General features: G+C 35.5%; 1 protein-coding gene across 1 annotated transcript in view; it reads left to right on the forward strand.

The window, feature by feature from the left end:
- Positions 1–20,428, forward strand: part of LOC132192698 (rho GTPase-activating protein 7) — a 43,707-nt gene that overhangs the window by 1,763 nt on the left and 21,516 nt on the right. Inside the window, exon 2 of the mRNA XM_059612780.1 lies at positions 16,034–16,188. Coding sequence (XP_059468763.1) covers positions 16,078–16,188 — 111 coding nt within the window. The 5' untranslated portion in view covers positions 16,034–16,077. The remainder of the gene's footprint in view (positions 1–16,033; positions 16,189–20,428) is intronic.

Raw genomic sequence — 20,428 nt, forward strand, 5'->3', positions numbered from 1 at the left:
TCTCTCCAGCAACACAAATAATAAAATATGCCGCAGCAGGCGTCGAATAAATCCTCATTTGCGAGCAATTGAAAAGCCACCCCTCGGTACGCAGACTCCAGTCAAGTCACCCCAGCAATAAAATAATCAGTCTGCGCAAATTAAAGACAATTAAAGCCACCACCTGCTCCAATAATACTATAGTGGAGCTGGCTGGCTATGCAGACAGGGACCAGCTGAATGGATATAATAAACCACCCCCTCGGGGAGGGTGAAGGTCGTCTGCAAGATGCTTTTCTCCAGCTGCAGAGCGCGCTGACTCTGTCCATTGTGCGGCGGCGGGCAGCGGCTGTATAATTTTCATAAAGCTGCTTTTCACTCCCGCTGCGAGATGGAATGAAAGAAAGCTTTTATTTATTTTCGTGCGTGCCACTAGGAAGAAGAAAAGAAATGGAATGTGGCGGAAAACTCGCGCCTGGACAGGCCTCTTCACGTGAAACGCACACCTTTTGTGGGAAATAATAAATAATAACGTATCAACGCAAAAATCTTTAAACAGAATTAAATAAACCTAAAAAGACAACACTATTTTTTTTTAAACGAAACAAAAATTATTATTGTAATTTAAAAAAAGTTAAAATTTAAAACAGCTTCAAAATTTTTTTCTCTTCACAGACTTTTTGGTTTCTGGTTACAGGCGAAAAGTGCCGGCGAGTTTGTATATAATTTCATAAAACGTAAGGTGGGCACTTGATGAGATCAACGCTGGAAAAAGCGAGACCCGCCTACGAGCAAGTTTTTATCTCGGGCAGGCTTCCTTCTTGAATAATAACAATCCACCTATATGAAGCTGTGGTGCAGTATAAAATATATGTTACGTGCGCGATGATTGCGGCCCACACTGCTGACACACTGCTTCCATCAGAGTGACACAATAAATTTATCACGGCCGATGTGCTTCGGTTCAGGGCAGACCCTCGAAGCCTTCGTTTGGGTGGAAATTTTTATATATTAAAGCCGACAGAGGTACAAATCAGGCGGTAATTACCATCGCGTGACCTCGACTAATATTTTTAGAATTGTGTTGATGGGCTCGAAATTTATATACACAACATAATTCAGAGTTTTAAAACAGACACTAATTGAGGTTTATTTTTAAACTGCATTCATCATCTTATTTATTTCTATATTTAAACCGCAAGGAAAATCAAATTCGTTCTAAATTTCAGATTTTAATTTTTAAGTTACATAAATTCATTCTGTGAGAAAAATTTCTATTAATTTGTATCTGATAATGATAATTAATTAGGGAGAATTAAACTTGAAAATTAATTTCTGGACTAATCAGCAAAAATTAATCAACTCTATTGAGCTTGAAACTTTTTTGTGATAAGAAAATCAGAAACTTTTAGGATGAATTATATACTGAATTTCTCATGCATATTATAGTTCGATGACTTTTGCCTCTCTCCTTTTTTTCACCTTTTTTGTCCCCTACGCCTATTCGCACACTTGCTACACAAAATCTCATTTTCGGTGCAAAAAGCATGGCGAATCCATCCGGGCTTTCCGTTGCCGTGCATTGTTGGGTAGCGCGGGGATAATTAGCGGGTGCACTCGAGTGCATTCGAACACGCCACGATGCTCGGCATAATTCCCCGAGCAGCCCAGGCAGCTTAATCACAATAAAATAACACTGCACACATGATAAAACGAACTTCCTGTGCGTCTTAAATGGTAGTCTGTTGGCAAACTCCCTTGAAGGGCACGTACATGCATATAACATACAATTCTCCTGGGTACACACCAAAGGCGCATTGTAAAAAAAGAAAGAGTGAACGTGAGAGCTGCGGCTGCTGTTCTACGTGCGAGGTTTTCGATGTCTTGTGTTCTTGACATGCATCCCGCTAAAAAGGATTAGAAACGTCATAAAGGCTGAAATTTGAATTTTTGTATTGGAGTTAAATATTTTACTTTTAAATTCAGAGTGCTGCATAAATAATATTTCCATAATTTATTTAAATTTTTACATTGTTATTTCTTGTTTAGAGAATTTTAAACCCAAAGAAACCACTTGAAACGGTCAAGCTTTAGACTTTAGTGAAAAATTACTAATTTAATTGTATATTTTGTTTGTGAAAATGGCAAATATTTTATTAAGTACAAAAATATTACAATTTTTAATTTATTAACATATTTTTCATGCAAACATGAAATGCTTGGTGTTTTCCATACAGAAGGAGTTTCATTGAGAGTACAATATCAATAATTTTGTTGTATATCGTGTTTCAAATTACACGCCATTTGTTGGCTCATTAAGGAAAATGACCGTTTTCTAATCGCACAGCAGCAGGGCACACTTCTTGTACGCGCATGGCGGTGAAATTGCTCAATGACAAGTGAAGTTGTCGCAATTAATTTCACAGTGAGCAAAGTGTTTGTGATGCGATTGATTGATTTCTATTTTCCGCCAGCCGTGCATGCGCTTGTAAATAGTGCACACAAATAAAATAGAGGAGAGGCAAAGCCAATAGATGGCAAACTGTTAATAACCATCTGCAATGAACCAAATGAATAAATCGACGGTTATCAATCTTTTAAAATTTTCTAATCATGAAGATGAATTAGAAAATTGAGTTATTTTCAAAAGCATGAGAAAAGTTTTTTCTATAAAACTTTATCATAAAAAATATCAAAAAATTTTATGATTTAAAAAAAATAATAATAAAAAACAAATAGCAAAATTGAAAAAATAAAATTAAAAATATGATGCATATTATGTGATATAATTATAATTTTTTAAATTTAATTTATTATTAAAATTATAAAAATTGTAAGTTTAAAAATAATTTGACATTATCATTATAGCTTTTTTGATTAAGATTTGTAATTAAAAATGAAGTCTAAAAATTACTCTTTTAAATCATTGGATAGGTAATTTAAAAGATATAATAGCTTTCGGTGGCTTTTGGTTAGGAAATGTAATTTTTTGTCAGCCATTCAAAATTAATCACCAAGTGTTGTGACATTTTTCTGGAGGGCAGCATGTAATTTTAACGTCGTGCCATTAATATCTCCTACCGACCATTTTTCAAGTGTACAAAACCCATTTTGAAACGAAAAATTCTTTTTGGTGAACACTTCATTTTTGAGTGCGCCCGCAGCCGGAACGCTCGGCCGAGATAAGGCGCGAGAAGGGCAACAAACGCTCTTGCTCTTTTATATGCATTTCGGAGAGCTTGTATTTTTTTCCGAGCCGCGAGCTGCTTTCGAGCTGATGTCACTTTGTCTTGCAGCTTTGCCTAATTAAAAAGTTAAACATTTGCTCGCCATCCGCTCTTTTTTTATGACGACACGCACTTCACGATATGGCCGGCGCTTTCAAGCGTCATCGCAGCAGGCGACATATTTTTTTCATTTAATATTTGCTTGGCTTCGCAACACAACAATAATAATACTCCGACGGAGGCAAAATTTTTATGTCTGGTATAATTGAGCGTGTGAATCATTAAATTTAAGAAACGATGAGCAAACATATATAAACAAATTCTCAACCTTCTTTTTACAACTTTTATTTTGGATTGATTTTTATTTTTAAATAAATCATTGGATGTGCATCAACGATCTGGAATTTCATGCACCGTTGACAATAGGAATTGGAAACAATACGCAGACCCGTTAAGTTCCCGGGATTTTTTTTTGTCGCACTCATTGTCCCTGCCGTGGCTAACGAGGCGGAATATTAAATTCTTTTTGCTGCTTTTCGGGCATTAAATTTATATAGAAACCATTTTCAATTCGCATAATCTTTTGTGCGCCCTTTCTCACGGAAGTCGCCCGGAGAATATCAAACAAGTGTGGGTCACTCGATGAAAAATAAAAAATGCAACGGACGGAGAGCAGCTGAAATGTAATATGCCATCGGCTGAAGAGAGGATTCCAATTAGGTTTCGTGTTTCACATTCTGAATATTAAAAAGGATGACGAAGGTGTTCGTTGTATCTATACTCGGTGCGCAAAGCATAATAATCGGAAAAATTAATACTCTGGGGATGACGAGACTCAACAACAGTCTCCAATTATTCAGGAATCTAAATTTTCAATTCTGAAAATGACAGGCTCTTAATTATAGAAATCTAACATTGATAAAAAATATAAGTATAAAATTAAATATTTAATTAAAACAACTTTCTTGCAGATTTCATTTTAAAATATTTCCGTTTGCTTTTATTACTTTTGGAAAATTTAAATCCTGCATGTTGTTGATTTTTTTCTGTTATACTTTTTCACCAAAAAAGTTGGTGTTTCTTTGAACTAAAATTCCCAGTATGCACGCCTGTTTTGTCGGCACATGAAAAGATCTCGGGAATCAAAGCATCGTCACCTAACTCGAGTCTTTCCAGCACTTGGCCCGAAAAAGATTGATCGGCCGCGCTCTGTTTTACAATTCTCACTTCACAGGAAAGGAGAAAAATCCCCGGCTCGCTTGAAAACGCCGCCGCGTGATTTATTTGTATTTCCCATTCTTGCTGGCTCGGGATGCTTTTTTCGACGACGGACTGCCTTATTTGAATATTCAAAGACGCGGGCTGTGTGCACTCGGCGCTATCTATGCGTGTCTTGTCCTTGCCGGCAGCCACGACCGGGTGTAATATAAATTTTATGGCCTGAAAGAAAGCGAAATGATTGAGGCCCGCCAGTTTAATAATCGGAACTAAAACGAAATGCCTTTGCTGTCAACAATAAATCAGGCCGGCACAAAACAACCTTCTTTCAGGGATGGACACGTGCGCGCCCAACAGAGTGAAAAGATATTCGCGCAAGAAAAGGGTTGATCAAACTTTTATTATATCCTTCAGAGAAAAATTCCGGAAATTCGAGACGCTTGACAATTTTGTCAAAAGAGGTAAAGGGGCTATAATTTTCTTGGAACATTTTCACTTTCCAGAAAGAAGGATAATTTTTGAACTTGGGTGACCTTTGAGGAATAATATAATTCTGTAATATACCTTTTTATATATTCCTGACTGCCAATAAAATTTGAATAATTTCAATAAAATCAAGGTTCTTTAGTGTCTGTCGAGCAAGGTCAAAAGTATACCAGAGCAGATTTCCTCGTTATTTAAATGGAAATTACTCTCGCAAGACGGCAATTATTACGAGGGGTTTCTCTGCAGCAGAGATGATTTCGGCTGTCTCGTTTATATTTCAAGAGAGACGAGGGAGAAAACGGTGTTGGATGCTGGCGGTGGTGGTCCCTGCGCCGCCTTTGTTATTCAAATAAAACTTTCAAACACACACGCGAGCATCTCGCCTTGTGGGGGACCATTTTTCTGCCACGGACCACCGCACAAAAAGATTAAGAAACGGGTCCAGATGCTTGGGTTGAAAAGGAATAAAAAAGCGAAGAGATAAAATTATATCTAAGCTGCATGGTGGCAACCCTTATCAAATAAATTCTGTCTAATCTGGCACAGAATGAGAATTTGTATATAAAAATAAACCTCCCTTCAAAAATTATTTTATATTTCTTTGAAGAAGGTTGATTATTATTAATTTTTTTTTAAATTTGGGCGCATTTCTTGTTAATCAGCACTACAATTGTCCCCCAGACCTCTGTCACGGTTCCCACAGTAATCTCTCTCTCATCTCGCCCAATTTGCTGACCCTTTCTCTTGAGCCTGACAACACAAAGCCTCAATGCTGACGGCAGACTTGGTGTGGCCTGCTTAAAAATTTGACATGCCGAAAGGGTCTATTATGATTATATAATATACAATAATGAAAAAGCCAGAGAGACAGCAGGCGCAAGTCATACTCCTCCTCCGCAGTTAGAAATCAGACGCTCTGCGTGCATCATATATGAAACCCAAGTCCTTCCTCGCATTGTTGGGTTTCCTCTTTTCAAAAACGAAAAGTGAGAGAGAGAAAGAAAGAAGGAAAGAAAGGCGGCAAATATAATAATAAAATGCATTCTGTGGACCTTATGGGCTGAAAGAATTGTTATACAATAACGTTCGCACCGCGAGAAACGCTTTAGCAAATACAATGATAAAAAAGTGCTGTTATTTGTTTTCGTATCGCCGCATATATAGTGCCGTGTTTATTCAACTTCTGTCTCCTTTATATAAAGTATAGTGTTATGTGAGTCAATTGTAGAAAATGACTCATAGAAAAACGCCCACTGTCAAAGGTACCATTATAATAAGTAGAACCAGATGAAGCGTAAACAGCTGGATGAAATAAACTGCTAAAATGAAAATTAAATGAAAAATTATATAAATAAAGCGATCCACAATTCAAATAAATCTGTGGAGTCTCGTATTTTGCTGCTGAACAAATTAAGATATCAAATGTCAGATTGAACCGAGTCTTTTGCATTAAAATTGTTAAATGTTTAAAAAATTTAACTTTTATTTTGAAGTCGGACCCTATTATTGAGCTTGTTGAGAAAAACCACAACCGACAAAGTATTTGTGTGGTCAGCGAAACTTAAGTGGAATTTTTGGATGGGTTTGCTTTGCAGGACCGTGACCCAAATAAAGCTTATAAAACTCGCGCAGGCACACGCAGACTGCACTGACTGGCGAGATAATGATAAAATATAACAGCGGTGTTATTAGGCGAGATTCCTAATGGCGCGTCCGAAAATCAAGGCGTCAAAAACGATCTGCATCTGGATCGTGTAAATCACCGAAATGAGAGGGATTTTATTGCGGTGTTAATCCAGTGGCTTGGGGCGGATTTTGTATGAAGATGCAGTGCGTGATTCTTTTTGTTTTTCGGCGCTGGAATTTTTACGAACTCTCGGTGAATGGATTTGGAAAATGCGGCAGAACGCCATAAATCAGCCGCGAGGCGCCCGTGAGAAAATAAAAGGTGGTCGTTCTGGGGCTGAAAACGTGCATAGCCGCGAAGGGACACAAAAATTTCCTGCTCCTGGAATGAAAAGTAATCTATCAAATGAACAGTGTGGAGATAATAATAGCTTTGAAAAAGGTCAAAACTACTTCGTGATCCAATCATTGAAATCCTTGAAAAATTAAAAATTAATACTTACTGCAATTATATTAAATTTTTGTTGTAAAAGAGCTAGAGTGGAAATTAATTTCTATAGCCCACGTGCTCACTCACACATCACTTGCACAATTTCACTTGTATTCGAAATTTTTGCTCCAATTATTATTTTTTTGTCAATATAAAAAGCGATAAAAATGAAAGTAAAAAGTTATCATAATGCTTTCGATTTTCTCCTTATTTTAAAGAACTCTATTCACAAGCCTTGGTGCGGTATCGATTAAAATATTAACTTGGTGTTGGTATAATAATCAACCGCGGGATGGATTTCATAAATTTTTGCCACCGCAACACCCGTCTCAAAAAAATGTATCAAACCGCACAGAAAATTACTGCGGTTGTGTCAAATCTCGCTGCTTTTCACGCTCAAACGACACTGCAATATAAGAGAGAGCTTTTTCTACTCGTTTAGCGAGAGCTTGCCTTGCGAATGGAAGCATAAAAATAAAAAAACAGAAATGACCAAAGTCGTATGTTCATTCCGCCTTGCTGACTGAAGCGTTTTTTAAATTTGCGGCGTTGGCTGAAAAAAATTTGTTGCAGGTTTCACAGCAGCAACATTCACCGTCGCTCATCAATTTTCGTCGTGTGAATAGAAAAGTTACGGCCACAGGCAGCCATTAGAAAAAAAGAGACTCCTTTCGCTCAAACTTTTAATGGCTTAGTCTCTGCTTAGGGTCTAATGGCTGCGATAAAGGCGTTCCTTAGTGAAGGGTTGGGGAGACAAATTGACTTGGAACTCACAAAAAATTGTTTCTTATTTTTTGCCTTTCAAAAAGTAAAGTGGTTCTCGGATTATAAAAAAAAACAGAAGGATTTGAATATTTAATGAAGAGAAAATAAGTGGAATGTAAATTAATGAGAGTGACGCATACAGAATTATTTTAATTTAAAATGGTTCTCAAAGCCTCTCTGGAGAATTTTTATAAATGCGCATTTACAATTCTAACAGCTCACTTGCTTGTTACGTGATTCAAATGACTTACCCAGATTTTGCTGTCCCTGATGAAAACAACATCAATAACGTCACTTGTCGATCAATTGCGTGTTTCGATTATAATTTTTCCTGCAAAGTTAACAAGGAAAATCGTATTGATTCTTGCACTTTCGTAACCGACATGTAATTTTCCATTCAGAAAAGAATGCGAGATCGATGTTTTCGACGTACGGATCAGTCGGACAAAGTAGCCGTGAGCAATTAATTGAAATTATTTGCAATGCACCTCACATCTGCCCCGCACGTTTTCCTTTTAATTGCACCACCTGTTGGAGTGCGCACGTTTATTTTGCAGCTCGATCTTGACACAGAAAGAGTCAAATTAAGTAAATAAATAAATCTGCGTCTGCATTTTTATTCAATGAGAGCTCCGGATTAATTATTTGTGTCAAAAGAGACTTGCTCAATGCCGACCAACTTGAGCCTGCAGTTGAATGGGATGCAACGAAAATGTGACTTCCATGATAAAAGTGAGCGTGATGCGTCTCTTCGGCAAACAAAACGCCTCTCGCTGATAAATTTAATACAAATAGGGTCCTCTGTATTGGAGAAAAGTAAACATCGCGCGCGCACTTTTATCGCAGCAGCCAGCAAAAGTGACTTTTGGAGCTTCTTTTCTGAATGACTTCTAGATGTTTACTGCTGGAAAGTTACGAAATATCAAACAAGTTTAATTTGGTGAGAAGTTTTATTTAATTTATGGCATTGTTGACGCATCTGCATTCAGAATGGAGTTAAACACATGCATCCTCAATTAGTTTCTGTCAAAATTAATTTTTTAAATTTTTGCTCAGCAATCTTTTTAGTTGTGCTTATTATCCATACAATAAATTTATTATTTTTTAAATCTGAAAATTGAATTTCTGATAAATTATTGAATAAAAAAAATTCAAAATTTTTTACTAGTTTTACTAACTGTGAGATTAATAATTCTATTTATTTAGTTTTTATTTCACAATAAATTATTTGAAGGATTTCTATATAGTGAAATATTTTGAATGAAACTGTTGATATGCAAAGTTATTCAGTGAGTGAGCTTGAGAGAGGTCGAAGAGGTCAATTTTGTTGTGATAACCCAAGCTCTGGCGGTTCAAGAACTTTCCTCAAAAGAAAGAACAAATTTAACCGCTGCCGACTTTTAACTCAATTACCCTCTTATCCGCCGTCGAGCTTTTAAATCTGCACTCGGCGAGCGAACAAACAAAGAGCAACATCTGCTTCAAACCATATTTGAATGACACGCATTTTAATTTCGTCCGAAGCACTTCACGTCCTGCAATCGCGGCGTGTAAAACGCATTTAGAGAAACAATGGCACATGAATTCGATGGTGTGTGTCGACGTCATGCGTTGCATTGACCATATTTGAGAGAAGTCTTTCATTAAGAAAAAGCCGAGTTTTTATATTGTGCTGCACGCACGTGCCACTTCGCGGCGCATTTTTTTATTTTCTTTGTGAAAAGTGGGATTTTAAAAAGCGGCAGCCAGCTTTTTATTTTAGACTGAAAACGCATTTACGTGAAACGCCTAATTGAATAAGACACGCGGAAAGAGGGGCTTTTGTCACGTCCAACTACATTATGCAAATTTTTTGAAATGCGGATCTTTTTCTCGCCTTTCTTTCGGACAAATGAATTTCCAAATTAAAATCTAAAAATCAGTTCAATCAAACTGGATTTTCTTAAATGACTTTTTCGATACGATTAGTGAAAAATGTTGTTTTCAACGAGCATTAAATTATTCCCATAAAGTGGAAATAAGAAAATTCATTTTAAATTTTTTACAATAATTATTGAAATATATAATTATATTTTTTAAACACAATTATATTTAAAAATTAATTTTAAAATATTTTGTGTGAAGTGAAAGCGTTTAATTTCGATTTCATTCAAATTATTGAATAAAAAAAATTGTAACTTCCAATTTGCAACTATAGGAGATACATTTATTTTTATTAGCAGACCAACCTTTTTTGAATTCGCAGAAAAACCACCTGGGTGATGGTACAGCCTACGCTGTTTTATGTTTTTGTTTATCTCTCTCTCTTGGTCTGACATTTTTCAAATTGATATTCGCTCTCTCTCAAGAATGCGCGCACGGCTGTCCGAGTGAATATAAATATTTGTGGTAAGATGATCAAAACGAAGCCGCTTTTTGTTGGGAGGAAGATGCTGTGCGTATGCCCGCGTAATTTCCACACAATGCAAACTCGTTTCAATTAAAAACAGTTGCGCGCGTGTTTTTCTCTTTCTCCGTCTGCTCTTTCCTTTTGTCTCTTCTTTGGCCACAGGAATATTTTACTCGCTGCCTTGGCAATCAAGATTTGAATTTCCAATGGTGTTGACTCGAATACGCAGCGCTTATGTGATATTAAAATCTTCTTAATAAGCGACGGCCGGTGTGTGGGTCAGCTTGGCGATATTTATGGCTAACTGTAAAGGACTGCCGTGGCGACATCAGAATTATAATATTAAGGTTATAAATAATGTATTAATGCAAGTTCAAAAGGTATAATTTGAAGTGATGACTTGAGGCCGTGCTTTTTAGGATTTTAATTTTTTTATTTGAACTCTTACTTAAATTTTGGGCATTTATGGCAAGTAAAATTTGAAATAATTTTCTCTTTACAAAGATTTTTTAAAATTATATATTCAAATATAAACATGGATGGTGTGCGGTGCAAAAAAGTATAAAATTATATATAAATTATGTATTTTTAATTTAATGAAAGGCTTTCATCAACTTTTTACTTGAAGATTAGTCGATTTAAAAGTCAACGAGTTTTACTATAAAATTATTATTCACATCACAATTAATTATAAATTCAAAAGAGAAAGAAGAGATGTTTAACATTTAAATTTTTAAATTGAGGCATTAATCTCGCAAATTATACACCCTAGTTAAAATTCTGCAAAGATATGACCGCTGACGAATACTTAAATTACCCCGTCAATTAAACCCGCGCTCATTAAAGCGTGCATGCATAATCCGAAATGACGTCTGCTCGGCGGAGGAAGAAAGTAAGTCTCTCCGCCGGCAGAATTATATACTTATGCGCGTACTTATTAAACTAAACACATATATATGAATTTATGCCTAATTGCGTCACCCATCGCAGAAGGAAGACGAAGCAGTCAGTGTGCGGTATATCATAATATGCCCGCGCTACAAGTTCATAAACCCCGCGCGTTTATTCAGCTTTCGAGATGCGAGACTCTTTTGAAACCCAATCCAAAAGAGCCGAGACCGAAAACTCTTCAGCCGCCGAGGTCAAATTATTATTGGGTTACGTTTCTTGTGTTGCTTACTCTCGAAAAGAGCGGAATTTGTTTATCAAAAGATGCAACTTGGCTAATTTATTAATGGGAGGATTATTGAATTAGAAGATGCATGGCTCAAGGCTGTTTGCGTCATCCTTTATTGTGCCACATCTATTGGCTTGTGAAGTTTTTATGACTGAATTAATTTGCGACTCGCATCAAAACAAAATTTGATGGGCCATTCATATCCTCATTGGCAACCTTTGAACCTGAACTGTGCTCCTTTAGTATTATTGTTTAGTATTAAAATATTTAATCGATACACTCCCTTCGAAAATGCTAATCAATTCATTAAATCGATGAAAATTTTTAGCAATATCTCCTTTATTTGGTGAAATTGCAATTCATTGTAGCAAATTTAATATTGAAAGCGGATTCTCCATTTTTTTTTTCCAGAAAGATGTGAATTAATAACGCTGAAGATTAAATAAAAACTTTCTTTTTCTCTATCATTTATTTACCATATAATTGTCAATGAATTTGACATCTTCAAGAAGTTAAAACTGTCAAGTTTTTTCTCTTTATTTCATTTCTATTTTTATTATATCCTCTTTAGTCTACGCCGCTTCCTGATATGCATAATATCCTCATGCTGGTGACAGTTTATTGCGTCATTTTTTTTTTCATTTTCCTTTTGGTTTTGGAGTTCCGACTTCCTATCTGTCGTTTACGTTGAAGTCGGAATATCCATCTTTGTCCATATTTAGAATGAGTTATGCAAATCGACCGCACAAATGAATAAACCTTTGAATCACTTCGGGTTATCATCTCACAGTCGTATAACCGCAGAACAAAAAGTATTAATTCATCACATCAGCATGAATAGCCAAACCCTATTCCGCGAGACACGCATAAACCTCTGCTCTTGTGCAGGATGCTAATGATACTGTTCCCTTGTAATGTGTTATTCTTGTCAGCCAACCGCACGTACAAATGATGCATTATTGGCCAACCCGCATTGTACGTGATATCGTTATTGCACGCAGCAGCACTGTGTGTGCATGTAACTCATTTGCAGTGCGCTCGACGAGAGAGAGAAAGATTATCTTCAATTCATATCCGGAGAGTGCTGAGGTGGCACACGAGGAATGAGTAATGGTCAATGTGGGTGCGGGATCCAGGGAGCAAAACTTTCAATTAAAATTATAGAAAGCTTGTTAATAATTTTAAAATTTAATTAGCAAATTCACACAGTGTGGCGGTTAAGAACATTCTATTATCATTTCTAATTTATAATCGATTATATTCTTTATAATCGTGGTATTTATTTATTTATTTTTTAAATATTGATTATAAAATATTGTCATGCTACCAGTTATCAAATATTTATGTAAATTTGCAGTAATATAAAGATAATAAATTTAAAAAATTGTATTAATTTAATTCTTAAAAATTTTTTATTTTACAAAAATAAGAAACTTAAAAATGGAATAACCTTTTTTACTGTTTTAATTTATATTTTTAGCTAAGCTTTTAATTTTTTATTGTTTTATACTGGAAGACATATTTAGTAATGTATATTTTTGTTTTACTTTTTTGAAGCTTCTTTTAATTATAAAAAATTTAATGAATTACAGTAGAGTTGTCACAACATAGCCCTAGCTTTCATCTCTAATACGTCTTAAGTCGCGAATTAATTTTTGCACATGTTCCACATGTCAACATAATGTAATATCTAAGTTAAGTTATTTCTTATGTCCTCATGGGATTCACACATGACCGCCACTTGTTGCTCTCTGCAGTTCTTCTGCTCTCCGATGCTCTCACGCACACGTTTATTCGCTCTTTGACGTCAGACACATCTCCTCGCCTTTGAAATTCACTTGCTCGCATCTGTATATCGCAAAAACTCTGACGTTTTTTTCCATAGCACATGCATTTGGATTCGAATTAATTTCACGCTACACAGGAACGAAAAGTGACTCACTCGGCAGCTTCTCTCTCTGCCATGGAAAATTAAACAAAACAAAAAACTCTCGTCGCTTTAAGATTACGAAATTTGCTTTTCAGCAGCGTGCATTGTGCTTTATGCGAGAGCGTGAATGTATAATTTTGAGTTGACACACATGACGCAGTTCATTAATATGCACACAAACAATTTCAAGCGCAGACTAAACAGTCGCGTTAATGACAAGAGCTGCAACACAACTGCTTTGGATTAAAGTATTAAAACAATAAGCAATAAGCAATACTTTCTTCATCAACCAGTAAGTAATTAAAATTATTGTTTAAGCTTTTAATTTAATTCACTTATCATATAAAATGAAGAAGCATTTTAATTTGAGACAGAAAACCCATGATTATTGCTCAATATCGTTTTTTATAATCCAATGTCAATTTTATTTATTCATTGTCTGAATACTGAAAATATCAGTATCTAATTTTTATTTTTATGGAATGTAAAATAAAAAAGAAACAACCACATTATGAGCTAAATTTAATTTAAATTTTTACCGGTATTGCTGTACCAAAGTAATTCTCGGTAATTCTTAATGTTTTTTATTTAAATTAAATTAAAAAGCGCATTTTTCATGAATTCAGGATTATTTCACAAAATATGCTGCATAAAATTTACAAAATATCCCGTTAGGCCACTGCAACCAATTAAATGTTATTAAGAAAAAGTAACATTTACAACCAGTATAAAATTTCTTAATATTCTCTCATAAATTTTTTGACGGTACCAGCAGAAGTTTCATTTTCTCCCCTTTAAAGATCTCATGCGCCGCTCAAATGTGATGTTCCTAACCTTCACCAAGAGAGCAGACGATTGAGAGACACAATGCTCATAAATATGTATTTTCCGGAGCAGACGACGGCCTCACAGAAATTTTATCAATGAACATCTTGCCGCACAACAAGAAAACTCAATAAATGTACTTTACACTCGACTTCACGGCTTCGGAGCGGGAAACAACAGAGATCTCGACATCATTATTGTAAAAAGCTGTTGGATTAATTCAAGAAGATTTCCTTGGGATTGCGTCTTGTAATTGGACGTGACGCACTCTGATATGGAAAAAAAATTCAATCCGAGAGAGCGCCATAGTGTAAACGATTTTTATAATTTTATTCTCCTCCGATAAATCTCTATCGGAGCACTTTGCCGAGCAACACTTTTAACAGCGTTTCAATCACTTAAACAAAAGTCGATGGCCTGGGCAGTTAAATTGGATCGTAAACGCGAGAGAGCAGAGAAGTGGAAAGGAAAATTGAATTTTTGGAGTGACTTGAACGCACGTGCATGTGCTCCTCATTTGGGGAACTGAACAGTGGGGAAAAATAAATACATCCCAAGCGAGACAGCGGCACCCAAGCATCAGAAAAAAGGAAAGGAAGTCGTCACTTTTATTATTCCTGATATTCTTCTCAGCTTTTGTATAAACAAACGTTTAACGAGCAAAACAGATGTGCTGGAAAACTGTGCCGCGCGGCGTCACGCGATCTGCGAGGAGCACCAAAATTCGAAACTCGGTCTTATTATATCCGTTTCACTTTTGAAGGAAAGAGGAGATGAGCAAATATTTAAATAATACAAAGGCCAAAATTATAACAACTAGAAACGTTTTTAATATTTCCTAGCAAAGGAAAAATATTAAAATTATGATATTATGAACTCATATTTATTGTAAAATTAAAACACAATATTTTTTACCAAATAATTTTCAAATCGTGACAAATCGAAAGCAATGATAATATTAAAAATAAATAAAAATAATTTAGTGGAATTTAATTATTTACTTTTTTCAAATGTTAGATACAAATTTCAAACAAATTATTATCATAATTATTTTTTATTACGTTCTAATTTTTAAATTTATTAGTAAGCCACCATAGAAACAAAATATTTCACACCTGTTAGTCAACCCTCAAACCCACAATTTCGTAATGGGACCCATTTTTATCATGGTCGCCCTTTTTCTCTGATTCTGCCTACCGCGATTTCCTCTTCCTCCTCCTCTTTCATTATTCCATCGCACAAAAATTCATACCTGCCGCTCAGCATAGTTCCTTTATTTGCCCTAGAGGTGTGAAAATTACCACCTGTGGCCCCACATTATTTGAAAAGTGCTTGCTATCTTTTTGGACCCATCTCTCTGTTGGATCCTCTTTCGATTCTTCTTGCTCAGCACATTTTTCGCCGCGGAATTCCTGTGTGCGAGACCGCCATAAAAGGACGGCACTCCAGTAGCGTGTTTGTTATTATTATTATCATTTGTCCAAACACTATTAGCAATTCAGCCGAGAGTGCATTTATGCACGCAGTTACCGAGAAATCGGGGACGAGAGCCAACAGAGCCAATGAATTTTGTATTCGCGTTGCGTGTCGAGGCATAAACAATCGGCACTCTTGGCTTTTAATTAAGGCTGGAATCTTAAGTAGCTTTTCGAAAGAAAAATATTCGAGGACAATGACTGTTCAGTTCTATGGAAAAGTGAATAATATAATGCAATACCTCATCATTATAAACAAATAATTCTTTGAATAGGAAAAGGTATTTATTTCCGCGATGATTGATAAAAAAAATTAGTTACTGAAGGATTCTTTATTTGTCACTTTAGTTTCTTTTTATTATTTAAAATAATAATATAATATTTTACCTTCCATTTTGATTCAAATTTTTCTGGTAAAATAATTTAATTAATTTTTCTTTTTTCAGGACAACATGGACGAATGACTTCTTTTGAACTAGAACCGTGAGCAATGGAAAACTGCGGCGGACTTGCAACCTCCTCGATGGAGCAGGAGACGAATAACAACGACCCCAAGATCGACCCTTACTTGGAGATCGAGCTGTACCTCCAGAAAGTCACCGTGAGTACCGCGCCAATTTTTTTAATGCGTCAAACCAAATTACACACGCCTGCACGAGACGTTAATAATCAGCGAGTTTATATTACATGAATATGCAAATAAGAACCTGTTCGTTTCAAAATGCGTCGGTTTGCCATTACGAAAAGGGAGCCATTCGATGAACAATCAATTACTGTTGAAAGTAACATGACAGCGTTGAAATTTTTTTAATTAAACTCGGGGAGTGAAAATAATTTTGGATTAATGATGTGTCAATCGCGTCCAGTTTTTTCTTTCTTATTCATTAAAATTTAAATACAACGCAGTAGTTGTGAGCAATTTTTTGTAACTTAACTCTGGAAACTTAAATTAAAAAACCAAATTTATTTCGCATCTGTTGCGGGATGTAGGTCAAAATTACTCGGCCAATTTGTCAGAGGGCGTCTGTTTCACATGCAGCCTCAAAGGCAGATGTTCCTGCCAATTGGCGGCTGTAAAAAAATTAAGACTGCGGCTTTTAAGCTGCTTAAGATAAAGCCGCCGTGCCGGGGCGGATTAGCAATCTTGTAACGCTAAAGGGAGTGAGAAGGAAAGAAGACAGAGCAGCGCGCTCGAAACAGAAGGATCTGCACTTCTTCATTACGTGTATCGGTTAATGCGCAGTTTTCGGTTTTATATTTGGTGGCCTCTGCCCCAGCTGCTGATGCGGTCAAGATTTTATTAGGTAGCTCTTACTCGGCAGGAATTTGTGATGATGCAGTCTGGCAGGTCAGGAGTCAATTTGGAGGCCGCTTGGGTGAAGATTTTTTACGACCAAGTCATGAGAAGAGCAGAGCACACATTATTAATACATTTCAAATTATATATAATGATAAAAAAATATGGAGGTTGGTTGAACTATAACTTCAAATCTTAAGTTATTCATATTTAATCTAAAAAATTTCAATAAGTCAAAATGAAATCAACTTGTACTTTTTAAATAAAATTTTTCTACCATAACATACATTTGAGAATCTCATTCCCTTTTATAATTCTTATTTAATTTGTATATTTTTTTTTTTTACAATTCCAAAATATGAAATATTTTTCCTTAATACTTCAATTATCGTGTTATTCCATCCGCGGGAATTCCAGCGTGGGCACTTAAATTTCGGGGTATCATTTACATTTTTATAAGCTGCTAATCCGCATGAAATTGAGGTAGCTTCACAAACATGACAGCTCTCGGAAAGTTGACAGGATAAGAGGTAAAACCTCTCAGCGTCCTAGAATCAGTCGTCGACTTTAAGTAAACTCGAAAGTCACCAAACGTCTTTGTCATTTATATACTTTGACGAATTAAGAATTAAAAATTATACAAAATAATGTGAGACGTACAAATTTTGGTACTAATGTTTTTTTACGGTTTTAAAAGGAGATGTATAATTGTATAATTAAAAGATAATAACATTTGTTTCCCAAGAAAGGGAATTAACAGTTTTGCATTTTCTCGCGGTGCTAAAAACGGCGAAAGAGAAGCAAAAAGAAATCTAGATTTCTCTATTTTATTGCGTTTTCCAGCTATACACGTGTAATTACAAACATCCGCCAGCGCTTTACAGCAGAGCTGCAGTAATAGCATTCAGCAGTTGGGTAAAAGTCACACAGCATTTTTATGGCAGTGACTCTATTTTGTGTGTGGGGGACGAGGCGAAAAGCAGCGCAGAGAGAGGCGATTGCGTGCACTCTGCTCTTTATCTACTTCCGCCGCTAATTTCCGACGAAACTGTGGCACTTCCAGGTGGACGACGAAAACGTTTTAACAAGCGCGAAAAAAAACATATAAGACGGAGGCAACCTACATTCTAGATTAAACACGTGCAGAACTATGTTATAATAGAAGAAGTTTGTAGAATAGCCAATGAGTAATTGCTGGAAATAATAATATTATTATATAATTATAAATAAATAAAGGCTAAGTTAATTTAGTGTAAAAATTAATAAATAGTAATAAAAACAATTACAATTATTTTTTCCAGGTAATAAACTATATTTTCATATAATACAATAAAAGAAATTTAAAATTGTATTTTTAATATATAGATAAAAATTCTCAATTTTTTCAATTTAATGCCAAGTTCTGTTAGAAAATGCGTCTACAAATTAAAAGGAACATTTTAAATTTTCGATATTAATTTTAAATTTTAATAGATTCCGCCTTCACTAATCTTAATCAATCAAACTGAAGGAAATTTAAATTTGTAGATTTTCTCTTTTTTACTAATTATAAATCCTTTGACTAATCTCAAACTTAAAAAATAGTGAACACCCTTCCCTTCCAACGGCAATTCCATTTGAAAAAGCAACGTGTGTCATTTTGGAGCGGTAAATGATTTGTATCTCCAGCCAAGCTGCAACTTCAAAAGCTGCATGCAGGATGGGTGCTGCCTGCCGAGATAAAATATTTAATTTTTCATCATCAGTCTCGCGAGCGTACGTGGCAGCCCTATATAGCAGGAGGGGAAGTATCGGGTATTAGCATTAAGGGTGGAGGATCCTGCTCGAGGGCGGATGTGAAAAAATATGAGCCGGCAAAAAAAAATAGAAATAAGTATCGAATGGGGAGGGATGAGGGAGAGTTATTTTTTATCAGGGGGCTTTGGGAAAATAAGAAAAAAGCGATTATTGCTTTGTGCGAGACCTCACACGTAAAGAGGGCGCTACTCTGTTATTATTCCACCATTCTTTTGGGACCTTTAATGAATAATAAGTAGGGCCGTGAGTGTGGTCTGCACAATGAGAAACTTTAAAAACCGTCCGAAGGTCGTAAATATTATTGTGTTGTGCTTTTCCAAGCCGGCCTGAGAGAAAACCCACCTTACACTAGACCCTTTCATTTCATGTCCGATCGCCATTGATTATTTCTAGGCCCGTTTAATTAATTGCCAATCTCTCTATTTGCTGCGAATAGACCATTGTTCCGTTGGGATTCCGAGATGGCTCTATATGGAGTTGAAACAATCGTTCGCTTTTCGGGGTCACGTCGGCGATCAAATTGGAAGATAAAAAGGCAATCACCTCCGACCAAATAAATCTTCTCTCCTGCACTCTTTGACACGTGATTAAGGAGTTTTTATGTAATACGTTTAATGAGCACGCATATAGGAGAGCCCAAGGAAGAAGAACACAAGTTTTTTAATTGGCTTACTTATTTACGAGTTAAAAGGCGAAATTATACAGCGCTGTTAACTTTAATTTACGGCGTTGTTAAGAGCTCATTAATCATGTTTTTCCGTCGCGAGATCAGAGGCAGAAGTGGAAAAATAATACTTGGGAAGAAAATATCCTGCTGAGAGATTTGTACACTTTTGAATCCTATATAGTGGGGAAGGAAAAATCTCGATCATAAATTTAAGAGACTTAAAACAATAATTTTCAGCCATTTGAAGATAATCTGATTTAAATACTTAATTACATGTTTTAAGTTACGTGAAAGTTAGTATTGCAAAAAAAAACATAATTTGGTGGTTTTGTACTTTTATTATTATGATCTAATTAGCATGGTTGTGTATTATTAAAATAAAATAATCTGCGCAAACTTTGTTGAAAAATTAAATTATTTTGATTCTAGAAAAATTTATTGGCATTTAAATTTCACGATTATCTTAAAACCTCAAGAAACTTCAATTTTTCTTTTTATTTTCTAATAATCTCTGTATGAATTTTAATTTTCAAATAATCGAAGTTTCAAATTTGGATCTTATAATTAGATAAAGCTGCCGAATTCACATATTTCTCGATTTCACTGCCCGTAGCTTTTAATCCAATTTGGTATATTAGCTCGTGATTTACGGCGCCACGATAAATAGAGGAATTTATGATCGCCTGCTCGCATACCGTTCGCCGGCAAAACAAGCTGATACGCAAGAGTTGCTCTTCGAGGATTTATTTATCTCTTTATCACCTCAGGTAGCGCAGCGGCAGCAGCTCTTTTTCTCTCCACAACAACCAACATTATTTCAACTTTTCTTGGTACTAGTCCAATATTTACCTTTTGCTGATAGATGCGAGGAAGAAAAAAAAGGAACGACCACGCGAGGAATCTTGAAAAATGTATAATTACATAATAAGGAGTGGCCGCCGCTCATAATAATTTCTTCCTTGCTCATCAGCCGATAAACAAAAATTATATTTTGAAGTAAAAAAATCACTTTTTAATTTTATTTTCAAGTACTGACGAGATCTTTGGAGAGGGAGTTTGAGTCTATATAAAATCTTTATA

The sequence above is a fragment of the Neocloeon triangulifer genome, unplaced genomic scaffold (genome assembly GCF_031216515.1).
Source record: "Neocloeon triangulifer isolate White Clay Creek 2 clone unplaced genomic scaffold, ASM3121651v1 ptg000003l, whole genome shotgun sequence".
Classification (NCBI taxonomy): domain Eukaryota; kingdom Metazoa; phylum Arthropoda; class Insecta; order Ephemeroptera; family Baetidae; genus Neocloeon; species Neocloeon triangulifer.